A 16831-nucleotide genomic window follows, 5' to 3' on the forward strand; every position below is an offset into this window, starting at 1 on the left:
TCATCAAGCATTTGATAACATGGATGAACCTAGAGGACGTTATGTAGAGTGAAGCAAGCCAGACATAAAAGGACTGTATGATTGCATTACTATGAACCAAATATATTGTGTAATGTATTTTATGATTAAAAAAAATTTATATGTATCCAGTATATTTAATAGAGAAACATACGTTTTTATTCAAAAAAATAAATTCCTGATTAAAAAAATAAAGTAACTTTGTTCTTTCATTCTTGGGGTTTCTTGAGTTGTAGATATTTAGTAGAAACCACAATAGCCATAGTAAACCTTGGTGGGTTTCCCTGGAAATCAGGTTCAATCTCTAAAAATAGCAGAGCATCCTTGTTTTTTGTTGTTTTTTGCTTTGTTTTCGTATAGAACTCAGGAACACCCTTTTTCTTTATGCTGTGGTAACAAGGGCTTTTTTGAGCTCACTCTTTGAAGGTTCAGCATTATTTACTTCTACTTGGGTTGCTTAGATAACCTCTTAGCTTAATTCCTTTCAGTCCAGTGACCCTACAAAACATATTTCTATTTAGGTGCTTAATGGTTATGAAAATATAAGTACTTGCAAGATCCCTTTCCTCATAACTCCTTTGCACCCCTCCTCCAGAAAAGCACATATGAAAACACAAGGTACCTGCTCTTATGCCATATATGCTTGCTTTATGAAATATTGTGTAGGCTGCCTCATTAGCTTGCCTTTCACTGTTTACTGATTTACTGTGAGTGATCTGTGAAGTAGAGAAATAGCCCAGTTCTTTCTCTTAGGCATCAGGGTTCTTTAACATGGCTCCATGGAGCCTTTCCAACATGCTACCCTGACGAGTCCATTCTTTTTGAGTCTTCACAGTGATTGCAGCGTTAAGTGCTTAGAAGAAATACACTTCTTTTTTTCTAATTTGCCAATTTTAATCTGCTCATGACCAACTTGATTATCATTTTTTAAAAGTCACTGGCTGTCACATTTATTTTTTTGTTTCTCTTTATCACCAGCTTCCCCTCTTCTCGTCTTTCCCCATTAGAGAGCGCTGCGTAAGGCAGCTTTTTCCTTTACAGCTAATTTAGTATATTTGAATGACATAAAATCCTAAGTAGTAAATCAGAAAACAGCAAAAAGCAAGATCAGATAAGATAGCAAATATTATTGAGTAGAATAATAGGTTGAGTATATAAATGTAAGAATAGAAAAGTAAATAAAGGGGCCGAAGTACTTTACCAAAAACATAAATGCTAACAGAAAAAAAACAAGAGCATTTTTCAGTTCTGTAAGCCAAAGAGGGAAATCAACAAAATTTGTAGACTACCTCAACTCTCACTGATAGATGAATATGCTCAGCTTTCTGTTTTTCTTTAATTTATCATCAGTAATCAGTTAATTATAGCAAATGCCTCCTATAAAGATGATGAAAAGCAGAAATAGAATAGGGAAGGAAGTGGTTGAAGAGTACTTTAAAAAGCTGTTTATAGCAAATGATTTGCAAACCTGATAACAAGGAACCTCGAATACTTAAGGAGTGGCAGATGCTATTACAAAGCCTCAAACCATTATTTTTGAAGAGTTTTGAGATACAAAAGCCCCTGAAAATTAGGTCACAATATAGCATCCATTTTTGTAAAGAAAGTGTAGGTAACTTAGTTAATTTGAAAATTAGAAAAGTATTCCATTTACAATAACCTGTATCAATCCCAGATAATGAGAAGCTGGATTTTGAATTATTCTGGTTGCTGATTCTAGCTCAAAACCTGTATTTTACTTTTCTACTTACTGCTGTAAATGGAGTAGCTAGGAGAAGGTCCTATGAAGATTTATGTTTTTCTACGATGTTTGGAACAGTCCGCTTTGATAAGCAAGAAATGAAATATTTTGTCTTGTGAAAAGTAAGGCTTTTTAATAGTTTCTAAAAGACTTCCTATGCACAAAGCTTGAAAGTTTTTATCTAAACCAATTGTCATTTTTGACCTGGGGGAGATCTTAAATAATGTTTATCGAGCAAAAATTTAATTCTGCAGTACTGTGCTAATTGTTGAGGGGAAGATGTGGAATTTTAAAAAATTATCTAAAAGGATAGATAACTACAAACAGAGTAAAATAAGTAGATAAATTTGGTTCTTTAAACATGTTTTAGACTTTGCAGTGTTTCTATATTTTTTTAATTTGAATAACTTTATGTGGAATTATGCTCTCCAGTACACTGTAATCAAACTGCCTGCCAGGATCACCCTGCCTGCCACACTCATTCATGTCACTGACTGGACCCTGAAGGCATTTGGGTATTTGCATCAGTTTGGAACAGGAACAGAGATGAGGGGAGGGAAGAACGGATATAAACCCAGACACAGAAGTCAGAAAGTTCAAGGCATATTTAGAGATTCTGAACCTAAAATGCAATGACTCAGAAGAAATATAAAATCATTTATTCATTTTGTATTAGTAAGTATGCTTATTTTCATTTTAAGATCAAGTTTAGTTTACATGTGTTTTGAATGTATATTCCTGGGAAAAATATAATTGCTTTTAGAAGAAACTGGTGTCAAATTCCTTTACTTAATTTTCTATCTTCTGTTTCTTTCTCTCTCATCTGGGTACCATAGCTTTCTAAGTGGTCTAGGGGTGCTTCAGCTTGTATTATCTAACTCTAGTTACTCTAAGAAGTGCTTTTGATTTGCCCCATAAAAATTCTTGTTTTGGTATAAATAACTTTAACTCCTAACAGTAATTTCTATCTCCAATAAAACTTACAATGTACTGTTTGAGACCTGCTGAGTTTTGAACTATGAACTTATGGATCTATGATTTATAGAGCTTGGTGACTATATTTTCTTATGAAGAAAAATGTTTTTTTTTTCGGGACTTGGGAATTGTCCTGAATGACACTGCAATGACAGGTAGAGGCCATTATATATCTTGCCATAACTTACAAAATTGTGCAGAAGAGAGTGTAATTTACAGTGTAAACTGTAATCCATGTTTAGGTGCAGTGTTTCAAAAATATTTCCATCAATTGCAATGAATGTACCATACTAATGAGGCATATTGTTAATGTGGGCAAGTGTGGGAGATGTGGGGAGCAGGGCATGTAGGAATCCCCTATATTTTTCATGTAACATTTATGTAATTGAAGTATCTCTAAAAAAAAATAAAAATTTTAAAAAAGAGAAAGCAAAATGTTTCAAAGAGATTTTTAGAACTTTGTGAAAGCTTCAGCTCTTCTAGTAAATGTAAACTTTCCTATGCTATTCACCTTTGACTTCTTAGTAAATTATGGAGCAGATCTTGAACTTTGTTTAACTCAGAGTGTTGGTATGTGATTTGCATGTGTATCAGGCACAATACTGATCCTAAAACCTACAACCTTTTTTTAAAAAAATCACATTCATATGGTATAATGAAAAATCTGGTGAGAAATAGCCATTTTACTAAATTAATGAGAAGCATAACCAAGCAAATCCTTCTTTTATTTTTTGATCCATTTTAGGTATCAAATATAAGAATAAAAATTTCCATCTAAAACATATAAAGGATATTATATACATATATTTTTAAAAACCAACAACCTGATTTCCTAAATTGGCTCCTCTTTCTGCTCATCTCATTTTTTATGGTGGTACCATCATTTTTCTTGCCTCCTTGCCTGGAAAATCTAGATTTATCTTAGAAGTATTTCTTTTTACCTTATTTCTTTTCACCTGTTCCCATCATACCCTTTCCCCCATCATATATAATTACTGAATCTCTTTGTTTAGTTTTATTTACTTTTTTCCCTATGTCTATAGGAATTGCCCTAATGAGTTAGATGCAATATGTAGTATAACTAACATTTAGAAATTTTTGGATCAAGATCATAGATATTACAGTTGGAACATTGTTTTCTTGAATTTGAGCAGGAAGGAAAAGCTAGAAAGGACACTTCTGTTTTGACAGTCCCAATCTCATTTCCTATTTAGATTTTTAAGGCACCAGAAAAAGGTCATAGAAGTAGTGTTCCCCTTGTTCCAAATGAATAAAAGTAAGGAGAGCTGCCCAGCGCGAGAGAAGTGCAGCCTGCCCAGGAATGGCACCGCACACACGGAGAGCTGACACAACAAGATGACGCAACAAAAAGAAACACGGATTCCGGGTGCCGCTGACAAGAATACAGGCGGACGCAGAAGAACACGCAGCGAATGGACACAGGGAGCAGACAACTGGGGGGCAGGGAAGGGGAGAGAAAGAAAAAAAAACAAATGTAACTTTTTTTCCTGAGAATGTTCAATAAAATGTTTCAAATAAGATATTTGTGTTAATTGGGACTATTTCTGTTGCAATTAACAGAAAACCCAACTCAAACTGTCTTAAACAATAAAGGGAAATTATTAGCCAGTGTAACTGCAAAGTCCAAGGATAGAGCAGGTGAGACTGAAGCCAGCCACTCAAGAGATGTCACCAGCCACCCAGAGTTCTTGCGTCTTTCAGCTCTACCTTATGCAATTTTGGCTTCATCTTCAGACTATGTGAGTGATTCAGCAGCTCCAGGCGTTCTCCATCTGGTAGCACCTCTCCAAACCTCACATCCTCATGCCATATCATCTAAAAGAGGAGCATTTGCCTCCACTAGCTGCCATGGAATTCTGCCTGTGGGTAAGAAGAGGATGGGAATTGCTGACTGACTATTAAGCTCTTCAAGATCTATCCCTGGAGGGAGCTGTGGTGGCTTAAGCAATTGAGTGCCTCTCTCCCACATAAGAGATCACAGGTTTGGTTTCTGGTGCTGATGCCTCCCAAAGAGAAGATGAGCAGACACAGAGAGCACACTGCAAATGAACACAGAGAGCAGACAGTGACTGCAAACAACGAGGGGGGGAGATAAATAAATAAATCTAAAAAAATCATTTAAAAACATTTTTTTTAAAGATTTATTTTTTTTATTTATTTAATTCCCCTTCCCTCCCCTCCCCCGGTTGTCTGTTTTCTGTGTCTTTTTTTTTTTGCTGCGTCTTGTTTCTTTGTCCGCTTCTGTTGTCATCAGCGGCACAGGAAGTGTGGGCGGTGCCATTCCTCGGCAGGCTGCTCCCTCCTTCGCGCTGGGCGGCTCTCCTTACGGGTGCACTCCTTGCGCGTGGGGCTCCCCTACGTGGGGGACACCCCTGTGTAGCAGGGCACTCCTTGTGTGCATCAGCACTGCGCATGGGCCAGCTCCACACCGTCAAGGAGGCCCGGGGCTTGAACCATGGACCTCCCATGTGGTAGACGGATGCCCTAACCACTGGGCCAAAGTCCGTTTCCCTTAAAAACATTTTTTAAAAAATAGGGAAGTGGATGTGATTCAGGTGACTGGGCTCCCACCTACCACATGAGAAGTTGCTGGTTTGGTTCCTGGTGCCTCCTAAAGAGGACAGTGAGCTGGCACAATGGGCAGGTGCGGCAAACGGACACAAGACAGGAGAAGAAAAAACATAATGAGAAACCCGACAAAGCAGGGAGCAGAGATTTCTGGTGCCCCCTAAAGAAGACAGTGAGCTGATGCAACTGGCAGGTGTGGAAACTGATACAAGATGACACAACAAGAGACACAGGAAGGAAAACCATAATGAGAAACACAACAAAGCAGGGAGTGGAGTTGGCTCAAGCAATTAGGCACCTCCCTCCCACATCAGAGGTCCTGGGTTCTGGGTTCGACTTCCAGTGCCTCCTAAAGAAACAAGAAAGATGAACAGACACAGCAAGTGACAAGGGGTTGGGGAGAAATAAATAAATCTTAAAAAAAAAGATCCATCCTTCGAGCTAGACATAGGTTCAGTCCTACCCAAACCATAAAACTGTAAATTAGGGCAGGATAAGTTTCCAAAACATATTTGGAAACTATTCCAAGAAGAAGGGGGAATGAACGATAGGTAGTCAGTCAGTCATAGACATTTCCATTTACTAACGTTTTAGTTTTCACTACTTGGCTTTTATTTGAAACATACTTTCTTATGGTCCAAGAGGTTTGGGCTAGAGTTGGAGCATGTGTATGTTAAGAAAGAGTTCTTTGGGTGGTTCTCTTGTACACCCCGATTGAGAACCACTGATACCATGTAATTTTTAAACGTTGAAATAAAAAAGTAGTTCTCAAATTATGTGAGATGCATTTCTTCCTCTAGAGGGCACTGTTACTTGAAAAAGCAAATGAAGAACTAATGGTTTTGTTTGTAAGTTGGGTCTTTAAAGTGGGAGAGTGTGGGCTATGATGTGGACCATTGACCATGAGGTGCAGTGATGCTCCGAGATATATTCACCAAATGCAATGAATGTCTCATGATGATGGAGGAGATTGTTGTTATGGGGGGAGGAATGAGGTGAGGGGGGTGGGGGGTATATGGGGACCACATATTTTTTTAATGTAATATTAAAAAAATAAAGACAAAAAAAAAAGCTACTCTAAAAAAAAAAAAATTTAGGAGTTAGTTGATACGTTCCGAACCTTCTGGTGAGGTCATAAGAATTGAGCCTATTTTGAATTCAACTGTAGAACACCCCAAGAAGTCTAACACTAATTTTCTTAGCAGTTTCTAAATCACAATTAATAATCTATTAGAAATGTCTTTAAAAATTCACTGTATTCCCATGTATAAGTGCAGAGAGAGTTACAATGAAAGCTTTTTCTCCCATCTTTTCTTTCTTTTTTGCTTCTGTTCTTTAAAAGAGTTAATTTATGTAACTGTAAAGATCGAAGGCATGGGAAGCAGATATGGCTCAACTGATAGAGCATCCGCCTATCATATGGAGGGTCCAGGGTTCGATCCCCAGGGCCTCCTGACCTGTGTGGTGAGCTGGCCCACGCACAGTGCTGCCATGTGCAAAGGGTGCCGTGCCATGCAGGGGTGTCCCCCACATGCAAGGAGTGTACCCTGCAAGGAGAGCCACCCTGTGTGGAAAAAAAAAGCCCAGGCTGCCCAGGAGTGGCGCTGCACACATGGGGAGCTGATGTAGCAAGATGATGCAACAAAAAGAGATGCAGTTTCTCAGTGCCACCTGACAATGCAAGCGGATGCAGAAGAACTCACAGCAAATGCACACAGAGCAGACAATGGGGGGAGGGTGAAAGGAGAGATAAATTTTAAAAAACAAACAAATCTTTGGAAAAAAAACATCAAAGGCACATCTTTTCTAGTAACTATATTTGTCTGGATTATAAAATAATCCCTGGAAAAAGTCATTTTAAATGTTGACTTTGGAACATGTTTGTGTCCAGAACTGCTGTCTGAAAATTTTCCTTCATACTACAGCTGCTGACTCCCTGAATTAGATTTCTTTGCTTGTTATTATAGCGAGTGGAAAGCATTAATAAATTTTTGAAAATGTTCTAAATACCCCTCCCTCCACTTTTTCTGACATGTAAAGTAGAGAAAAGTTTATGTCAACCTAGGCCATGTTGTGAAGAAGCCAAGTCACATGGAAAAACTACATTTAGGCTCTCCATTTGGCAATCCTAGTCTTTAAGTCATTCTGTCCCAGGTACCAGATGGGATGCCTTCTCAATCTTAAAATTTTTCTGAGGAGATTTGCGTTGAATTAGAAATTTTAATGGAGGAAGATAAATAGCTTACAGTGCTATAAGTAACTGAGTCTGTATTCATTTTGCTAATGCTGTATTTATTAATGCTTCATTAAATACTATTTCAGTTAAAAACTTATTTTAAATTTCTGTTTCATCTAAGGTAGTGATTATTTTTACTTCTGTAGTTGAGGAGAGACACTTGAAAATTAAAAGTTTTCTTGTCTGTGTCTTAGAACTATTAGTGGGAAGGTAAAAAAAATCTTTCTTGGAATTACTTTTTCAGTCCTACTATAATGGCAGGCATGCAAATGAAAAGATGTCTGCTAGTAGTTGGGTTTCCTCATTGTAGTGTGGCAGTGGGCATTAAGTGGTTAGATTGTGTGAAAACTGGGGAGGGAACCAGAAAAGCATTAAAATATCTAAATGGTACATTTTGATTGTATATGCTTTCTTACATACTGCACTTCTTTTGGAAATTTCTTAAGGCACAGAAACCAAAATACCTGGTAAGGGTGTCTGATTATATTTTTGAAGTTCCAACTCAAATGACATCCCCACTGCAAAGCTTTTTCCTACATATCAAATAAGTACTAATTATTCCCTCCTTTGTTTATTCAGGATGATTTGTAAACAAGTCATATTTTGTTATATTGTATCTTTCCTTGGACTGTGAGAGCTTTGAGGGTGGGAACTGTCTTAACTCATTTGGTTTGGGTGTCTTTATAGTGAATGCTCTTATTCATTGACATGATCAAAATTGTATATTAGGTTGAATTGTATTTAGCTATACTATGTGACTAATGGTAAATGATACTTTGGATACTTCTTAGTTAATGTAAGAGTTTATATAGTTATTAGTTTCGCCAGAAATAACACATTGCCCCCAAATCACTATCCCTTAATCCAATTAAATCCAGCTCTCAAACTCCTCTGGCCAGGATGACAAATTGTCTGTGCTCCTTCAGATGGTATAAAGATTCCCAGAGGCTTGTGTGATCTTTTCCCAAAAGACCCTTACAGGTGAAGCAAGAGTCTTTCTAATTTTAATCTCCAAGGTTCTCACTGTTGACATCCATGTGCTCCTTTCCAAGGCTATTTGGGAATATTTTGCCTTGGTTCCCAAGGCTACAATGCCTAGTCTTCAGTCCCCCAGTATCTCTCATCGCCATTCCATCAGAGTGCTGCTACCGGGGTGAGTGAGACCCCTCCACTACCATTTCTTCTTTTTCTGGTTTTTTAAGATAGAAGTTTAGGTTATTGATTTAAGATCTTCTTTTTTAATAAATAGATTTATACCTTTCAATTTCACTTTAAACACTTCTTTTGTTGCATTTCTTAGGTTTTGATATGTTGCGTTTTTGTTTTCGTTCATCTCATTTTGCCTCCTGCAGGGGCTGCCCGGCTGCTGGTGCTGATTGTGCAGTGTTGATTTTCAGAAGTACCTCGGAGCTTGAGCCGGAGAGTGGGCTGGGGAGTGGGGGATGGAAATATGGCACATTAAAATGCCACAAAGCTCATTGTTTCTTACAGAAATTCAGTTGTTTTTCTTGAATAAATGCTGCTTGGATTGCTGCAAGCTTTTGGTTAGTTTCCAGGGTTCTGAAAAAATTGATTTTGACCATTTTTGTCAGATTTCTTGTTGCTTTTATAGAGAGAACATTTAGAAATCTTTTCACTGCCATTTTTCGCATACATCACTTCCACCATTTAAAAAAAAATCCTCCTGAGAGAAGTTAGCCATCTCTCTCTCTCATTTAATCTCTTCAACTCAAAATACCAAAAACTATCCCATGTCCTCTGTGATAGTCCAGCTTACTCGCCTCTGTGAGCCGATGGGTGGAGGTGGCTCTCTGTATTCTTCTGTTTTTCCACTTCAGTTTCTCCTAAGGTTGTTCTTAGACCTGTGAAAACAAATCAGGCATTACTATCTCATAAATTATCCTACCATATAAATACAAAAAAAAAAAAAAAAGCTAGTAGTAAGGTTAGAAAAGAAGGGAGAAAGATATAATGCCTAGTCAAATAGAGTAATGCCAGCAAAACCAAAACAGTTTTCCTGGACTTTAAATGAATGCCTAAAATATTAGGCCAAAGAAACTATAAACTAAAATTTAGAATTTTGAGAAAACTTGTTTTATTACCTACTTCTGTAATTTTTCTTATTTTTTGCTATGTTATTTTGTCTCATCAGGATGCCCGACATGCAGCAGAAGGAGAAATTTATACCAAACTTAATCAAAAAATTGATGAATTTGTTCAGCTTGCTGATTATGACTGGACAATGTCTGAGCCAGATGGAAGAGCTAGTGGTTATTTAATAGATCTTATTAATTTTTTGAGAAGCATCTTTCAAGTCTTTACTCATTTGCCTGTAAGTATAAAAAATTTCAGAAGTTTACCTTTGATTTTGCTTAGTAAAATATATTTTAGAATTCAACTTTAGTTTGTGGTTTACTTGCTTTAAACAGCTTCCTGATTCCATATTTCTTTTCCATTATTAGAAATCAATTTGTAAAAACTTATAACTTAGCCAATTGTTTTAAAGGTTTTAATTTATTTTACTTTTTAACCAAAATGTAATACTCTTCACAGCAAAAAACACAACAAAACAAAATAAAACCCTGAAATTGACAGTGTAGACTTAAATATAAGTAAACTCTAGTAGGAGTAGATTTTATAAAGTCAATTTAAGCAATGGCTTTTTCAATTAGAAAAGACCAAGATATAATTGCTTATTTTTAGGCAAGAGATTAAAAGTAAAATGGGAGCATTATTCTATCTTGGTAAATAGTCATAGTGTGTGTATATTTTGAACAGTTAGTTAATGATACATTAAAATAAAGGTATAGCAAGGAACATTTGGGTGTGGACAGGCTGAAACACCGGGTTCTTCAGAAGAGGAATTCAAGGATGAGATTATGGTGGAATGAACATGATTTCTTATTAAGTATATTCAGCAATAACAGAAATACTGTTAAAACATGAATATGGTATTTTTTTGTACAAACAAAATAGGAAGAAATTTTATTGTCCTCTTAATTCCATGATAAGTTATAGTTGAACACAGAAACTTAAGTTTTTAATCTTGAACATACCCAACTGCCACCAACACTCTCCCTTATATTTGAATCAAAAAGACAAATGTTATTCTCCTCACCCTTTCTTCTTTCCCCACCAGAAGTTGCTCCAAAGAACTGATTAGAATAGTTGAGGGAAAGTGTAATTAAAAAATAAATGGAAGAATTTTTTAAAGAGGTTTTAATAGTGGATCTGGGCCAAAGAACTTTCAGAAGCTTAGTCAGGGATGATATTAAATTCCTAACCGCAGTCCTTGAATTGAAAAGGGGAACCTGTAAATTTAATTTTTGTATCAACTGATTTCTAAAGCATTGCTTCTCACAGAGCATGCACTAAGTATTGTTATATTAATTTGAATTTACCTTGTCAATGTAAATCTCCATGCTTCCAGCCAAAAGCAGTCCTCAAGAATAAACGTGCAAGATGGTCAATATCATTAGCCATTCGGGAAATGCAGGAAACACAAATAAAACCACAGTGAGATGCCACTTCACACCCACAAGAATGGCTATTATTTTTAAAATGGACCTGGTGCCTCCTAAAAAATCCAAAAACAAACAATAAGCAAACAAATGAAAAATCCAACCCGTGGTAGCTAATGTTGCTCAGTGTTTGAGTGCTGGCTTCCCACATACGAGATCCTGGGTTCAATCCCTGGCCCTGGTACCTAAAAAAAAAAAAAAGTGTTGGTGAGGATGTGGAGAAACTGGAACTGTAGTGCATTGTCGCTAGGAGTGTAAAATGGTGCAGCCATTATGGAAAGGAATGGTAGGGTTCCTCAAAAAGTTAAATATAGAATTACCTAAGTTATAACTACTAGTTAGGATAGATACCAACTGAACTTCAGTAGTATATGCATTCTCTACTCCTCTATTCCTCTGTTTCCCTCTTTATGTTGTTTTTGTCACATATTATCTCTTTATATTCTGCATGTCTGTTAAAAGAAAATATGATTTTTTCTCATTGAATTGTACCTCTTACAGGAAATATAGAATAGAGTGTATACTGAGGATACAGTAGTACCATTGGGTTTTCATTTACCCTTTTAGTTACTTTTACTGAAGATCTTCACTTGTTCATACTGTGTAAGCCACTCTGTCCTATCTTTTCCTCTCGACTTGAAGGACTCCCTTTAGCAATTCTTGTAGGGTAGGTCTTTGTTGACAGACTCTCTGTTTTTGTTTATCCATGAATGTCTTAAACACTCCCTGATTTTTTGAAGAAATTTTTCTGGATTAAGAATTTTTGGCTGGCATTTTTCTCTTTCACTACCTTAAATATACCATACTGCTACCTTCTTTGCCTCCATAGTTTCTGATGAGAAATCGTTACTTAGTCTTACTGAGGATCCCTTGTATGTGATGAACAGCTTATTTCTTGCTGCTGTCAGAATTCTCTTGGGCATTTAACATTTTCATTAGTGTGTGTCTTGGATTAGGTCTGTTAGGGTTTATCCCGTTTGGAGTATATTGTGCTTCTTAGAGATGTATATTTATGTCTTTCATAAGAGTTGGAAAATTTTTGATCATTATTTCTTCAAATATTCTTTCTGTCCCTTTTCCCTTCTCTTTCCCTTCCGGTACTCCCATGATGCATGTGTTGGTACACTTCATGCCAACATGTCTCTTAGATTCTGCTCATTTTATTCTGTTCTTTCCAATTGTCCTGTCTTCTGGTTCTTTAGAGCAGCCTGTGTTTCACTGTTCAGATCTTCTCCGTCTTCTGCACCTGTTTCTTGCCCTAGATATACAGTGTAATTTTTAAGCTTGCCCTTTTATATGTAATTATTTCACATTCAGGAAAAGGCTTCCTTTCCTCTATTACTTCTCTGGGATATTGGGCCTTCTGTTTGTTTTTGTGCACATTTTCTTCCCAATGGCTGCGATGTGCCCAACTGCTCTCCCTTACTCATTGCCTCCTTTTCATTACAATATTCAGGCCTGAAGCCCTTCCTGCCTTATTACAGTTCAGTTTTCCCTTTTTCCCATGAGGCTTTTCTGCCTTCGGTAACTTCCAGTTTAGTTTATCTCACCCCAGGGGGCCAGAAGAGGTCAGTGTTCAAAAAGGCCCATTTATTTATCTGGCTTAGTGTATTAATTCTCCGAAACCCTGAAATCATATAAAATATTTGCCTATGTTGCTTTCTTTCAAGCAAAGAATAGAGGTACTCTTTGAAATAATGGAAGTATTGGCCTGTAGTGAAAATAATTGGGCAAGAAGTAGAGTCTATGGGTTAAGGGCACTCCTACTCCTAAAGAGTACCCAGAATTGAGCACTTTTAGATTCACTTTTAGCTTCACTGCATATTTAGTTTTTGTCACCCCCTACCATTGTTGTAAAAGAATTTTTCTCTATCCGAGAATGTCATAATATCCAGTTGCTGACCACATCACCCCATGAAAGTTCCATTAGTTCCAGAAAAGTTACAGTTTATCCAATAGTATTTTATTTTCTGTTCACAGGGTGTGAGAAGAGTATAGATTAATGTATAATAATGGCTATATATATTTTTTAAATTAAAGAAGTTGTAGGTTTACAGAAAAAATGCAGAAAATACAGAGTTCCCATGTACTTCCCCACAAATTATTAACACTATGCATTAATGTGGTACATTTGTTACAAATGAGAAAAGAATATTATTATAATTGTTACTCTTTATTATAGTACATGGTTTATATTAGGATTAGTTGTGTTGTTCAGTCTTATGGTTAAAAAAAATTTTTTTTCTAGTACGTATACAACCTAAAATTTTTCCCTTTTAACTACATTCATATATATATTTCAGTGCTGGTAATTACGTAGTGTTGTGCTTCCATCATGACCATCCATTACCAAAAGTTTCCATTACTCCAAAAAGAAACTCTGTACAATTTAAGCACTAATTCTTCATTTTGTACCCTCACCCTGGCCTCTGGTAACCTGTATTCTAGTTTCTGATTCTGTGAGTTTGCTTCTTGGAATTATTTTATATTAGTGAGATCCATATAGTATTTGTCCTTTTGTGTTTGGCTTATTTCACTTAAGGTACTTCCATGTGATCACATGTATCATAACTTAATTTAACTGAATAATATTCCATTGTATGTATGTACTACATTTTGTTTATCCATTCATCAGTTGATGGACACATGGGTTACTTCCACCTTTTGGCAATTGTGAGTAATGCTGCTACGAGTAATAGTGTGCAAACATTTGCTCAAATCTCTGCTTTCAGTTCTTTTTGTGTATGCCTAGAATGGATTTGCCAGTAATTTTATACTTTACTTTCTAAGGAACTACCAACTGTCTTCCACAGTGGCTGTACCATTTAACATTCCCACCAGCAATGAATAACTGTTCCTATTTCCCTGCATCCTCTCCAACCCTTGTAATTTTCCAGGTTTTTAAAATCGTAGCTATTCTAGTAGATGTGAAATGGTATGTCATTTTGGTTTTGATTTGCATTTCCCTAATGGCTAACGATATTGGGCATCTTTTCATGTGCTTTTTGGCCATTTGTGTATCTTTTTTGTAGAAAATTCTATTCATATCTTTTGCCCATTTTTGATTGGGTTGTTTATCTTTTTGTTATTGAGCTGTAGGGTTTCTTTATATATTCTGAATATTAAACCCGTATCAGATATGTGGTTTCCAGATATTTTCTTTCCTTCTATAGGTTGTTTTGTACTTTCATGATAAAATCCTTTGATGCAAAAAATTTTCAATTTTTCTTTTTTTTAAGGAGGTGCTGGGGAATGAACCCAGGACCTTGTACATGGGGAGCAGGTGCTCAGCCACTGAGCTATATCTGCTCCCCAATGAGAGGTTTTTTTTCATTTGTTCGTTTTTAGGAGGAACTGGGGATCAAACCCAGGACCTTCTATATGGGAAGCAAGCACTCAACCACTTGAGCTACATCCACTCCCCAAGTTTTAAATATTCATGAGGTATTATAATGGTTTTCATGGAGACCAGGGAAAGATCTGCCATTTTCACTTTCCTGCTACAAATTGTGGTAGCAGTAGAAAGCTGTGGGACTTAGGATACCACCAATAATGTCTACTTAAATGCCTCTTAACGCCATAGTTGAATGAGTGGGAGAACTGGAATATTATTTCCTCACTTTTTCCTCTTGAGAGTCAGCCAGTACAAACTTATGCAGGGAATGGAAAAGTAAAGAGCTTCCTATCCTCCAGATGAACTTACTATTCATCTTCACTTCCCTATGCTCTAGCAGAGAAGCCAGGTTATTTATAGTAATGGCAGATATTTCCCCACTACCCAAAATATTAAACTTTCCTGTTATATATATAACCTGCCTCAAGGAATCTTACCTTTTTCCAACTCATTTACAGGTGAGCTCATTTATCTCTCTTTGCTCCTGTGGCCCAGGGTGCTAAAGTGAGGAATGCTTTAGAGTTAGACAGGCTTAAGTTTGAACCTTGTATTCTGACTTACTAGCTAGGGGATCTTGGCAAGTTGTTTAACCGCTTTGAGCTTCTTCCCTTCTGTAAAATGGGCATAATCCATTTTTCTCATAGGATTATTGTAGAATGAATTAAAATAGTGTGTAAAAAGTTGATAAGGAAGCTTTTGTTTAATCTTTTTTATTAGCCAGAAAATTTAAAACCAAAAGAGTTTTAAAAAACATTTTAAAGCATTCATCCCTTTACATGAATATAAATAGAATAAGCTGTTGAGGAGCTTAAACGTAACTAGTTAGTCTTCATGGTTGCCAAATGGAACTCAAGTATTATTTTATTGTGAGTGAATAGTCCAAAGACCTAACACCATTTTGTTTCTGGAAAGAATTTGAATCATGGGGTTATTTTAATAAAGGTATTTTATTGATTTACAGCCACTAAAGAATTGAAGTTAATCTGTTCACAAGTGTTTATTCACAAAAGGGACCCAATTTATCCAAATGTTTGTACTAACAAATAGTTACTTTTTACTGTAGTAAGAAGAAGATCCTGAATGGTCAATTTGCTCATATTTCTTCCTTTCAAGTAACCTTCCATTGTTTTATCTTTAGCTTTAATAAAATCTTCTCTGATTATATTCACTACTACTCTAAAAATGTTAAATTAATAGACTACATCTGGTTTTTATTTGAACTTTAATTATCAAAATATTTTCTTCCTGGAAAGCTATCTTTCCCACTTTGCTTTCAAATATACTCAACTTTTGATTTTCTTCATTAATGGAAGTAACATAGTGAAGAATTTAAAAATTGACATCAATTTAGGAATAAAGATTTTGTCTTTGGCATATGGCTTTCTATATGTTAATGTGATTGGATATTTTTCAAGAAAATCATTACCTGGATAAAGGTTTATCTTATGGTTAAAGAATAGCTGTCTGAAAGGCTGTTCATAAAAAAGAAGTTCTTTTAATAGAATCATTCCTCCCAATACCTATTACTCTAATATTAAAGATGCCTTCCTTGTGAGAGAATATGGCCTCAAGACCTTGTCAGGGAATATATATGGTTACAGTGGATTATGCACATCTCTTTGCATCTACACATTTAGTGATGTCACTTTGGTAGCCATGATAGGAAAAGTTGATCATGGAATCAACAAATGCTACAAATCAGGGTTTTCTCCCTGAGAAAGTCAGTTGTCAAACATTACTAGCAGACCACTGAGTACATAACCTAACTTTTAAAATCACACTGTTGAAGGAAATTTACTTTTTTACTAATTTGAAAAATAAATCCAAGCCTAAGTTAATAATAACATTTAAAACATTTTAATAGAAGCTACATTCTAAATAGGGAAATGTGCCATAAGTGTTAATTGATCTTTAAATTCAGTATCTATTTCCCCATCTATCTAGTTCCCTTTAAAGGTATCCCTGTTTTTAGGTGTTTCTTTTGAAGAATTTTTTTCTCTTGGCTTAATTGCTTGGGGCTGTTAGTGTTTTATTGATGTGTTACTTTCATATCCTTGGTAAATTTTTTATGCTTGAGGTCTCTTTCCTAGCTGTGTCTAGTGTCATTAAATATTTAACTTGAATTTTTTATTTCCATAAGTTATTTTTAAAAATTATGCATGCTTTAAGTGAGAAACAAAAATATGTCCAATAATAACTGAAGATACTTGATTTGGACAGAAATATATATCTTAATAAAATATGGAGAATATCTCATGAGTCCATACATGCTATGAAAGATAAAGGCACATACAGCAACCTCTCCCTTCCCATTTTAACTCCTATTGATTGATGGTTATCTTTTTTCCCCTTATTTA

General features: G+C 35.9%; 1 protein-coding gene across 2 annotated transcripts in view; it reads left to right on the forward strand.

Annotated features, from left to right (window-relative positions):
• Positions 1-16831, forward strand: part of EXOC6 (exocyst complex component 6) — a 209937-nt gene that overhangs the window by 128185 nt on the left and 64921 nt on the right. For both annotated transcript variants that reach the window (XM_058298780.1, XM_058298781.1), the window contains exon 18: positions 9712-9891. In XM_058298780.1, the coding sequence (XP_058154763.1) occupies positions 9712-9891 (180 nt within the window). The remainder of the gene's footprint in view (positions 1-9711; positions 9892-16831) is intronic.

This window comes from Dasypus novemcinctus, chromosome 6 (genome assembly GCF_030445035.2).
Source record: "Dasypus novemcinctus isolate mDasNov1 chromosome 6, mDasNov1.1.hap2, whole genome shotgun sequence".
NCBI lineage: Eukaryota > Metazoa > Chordata > Mammalia > Cingulata > Dasypodidae > Dasypus > Dasypus novemcinctus.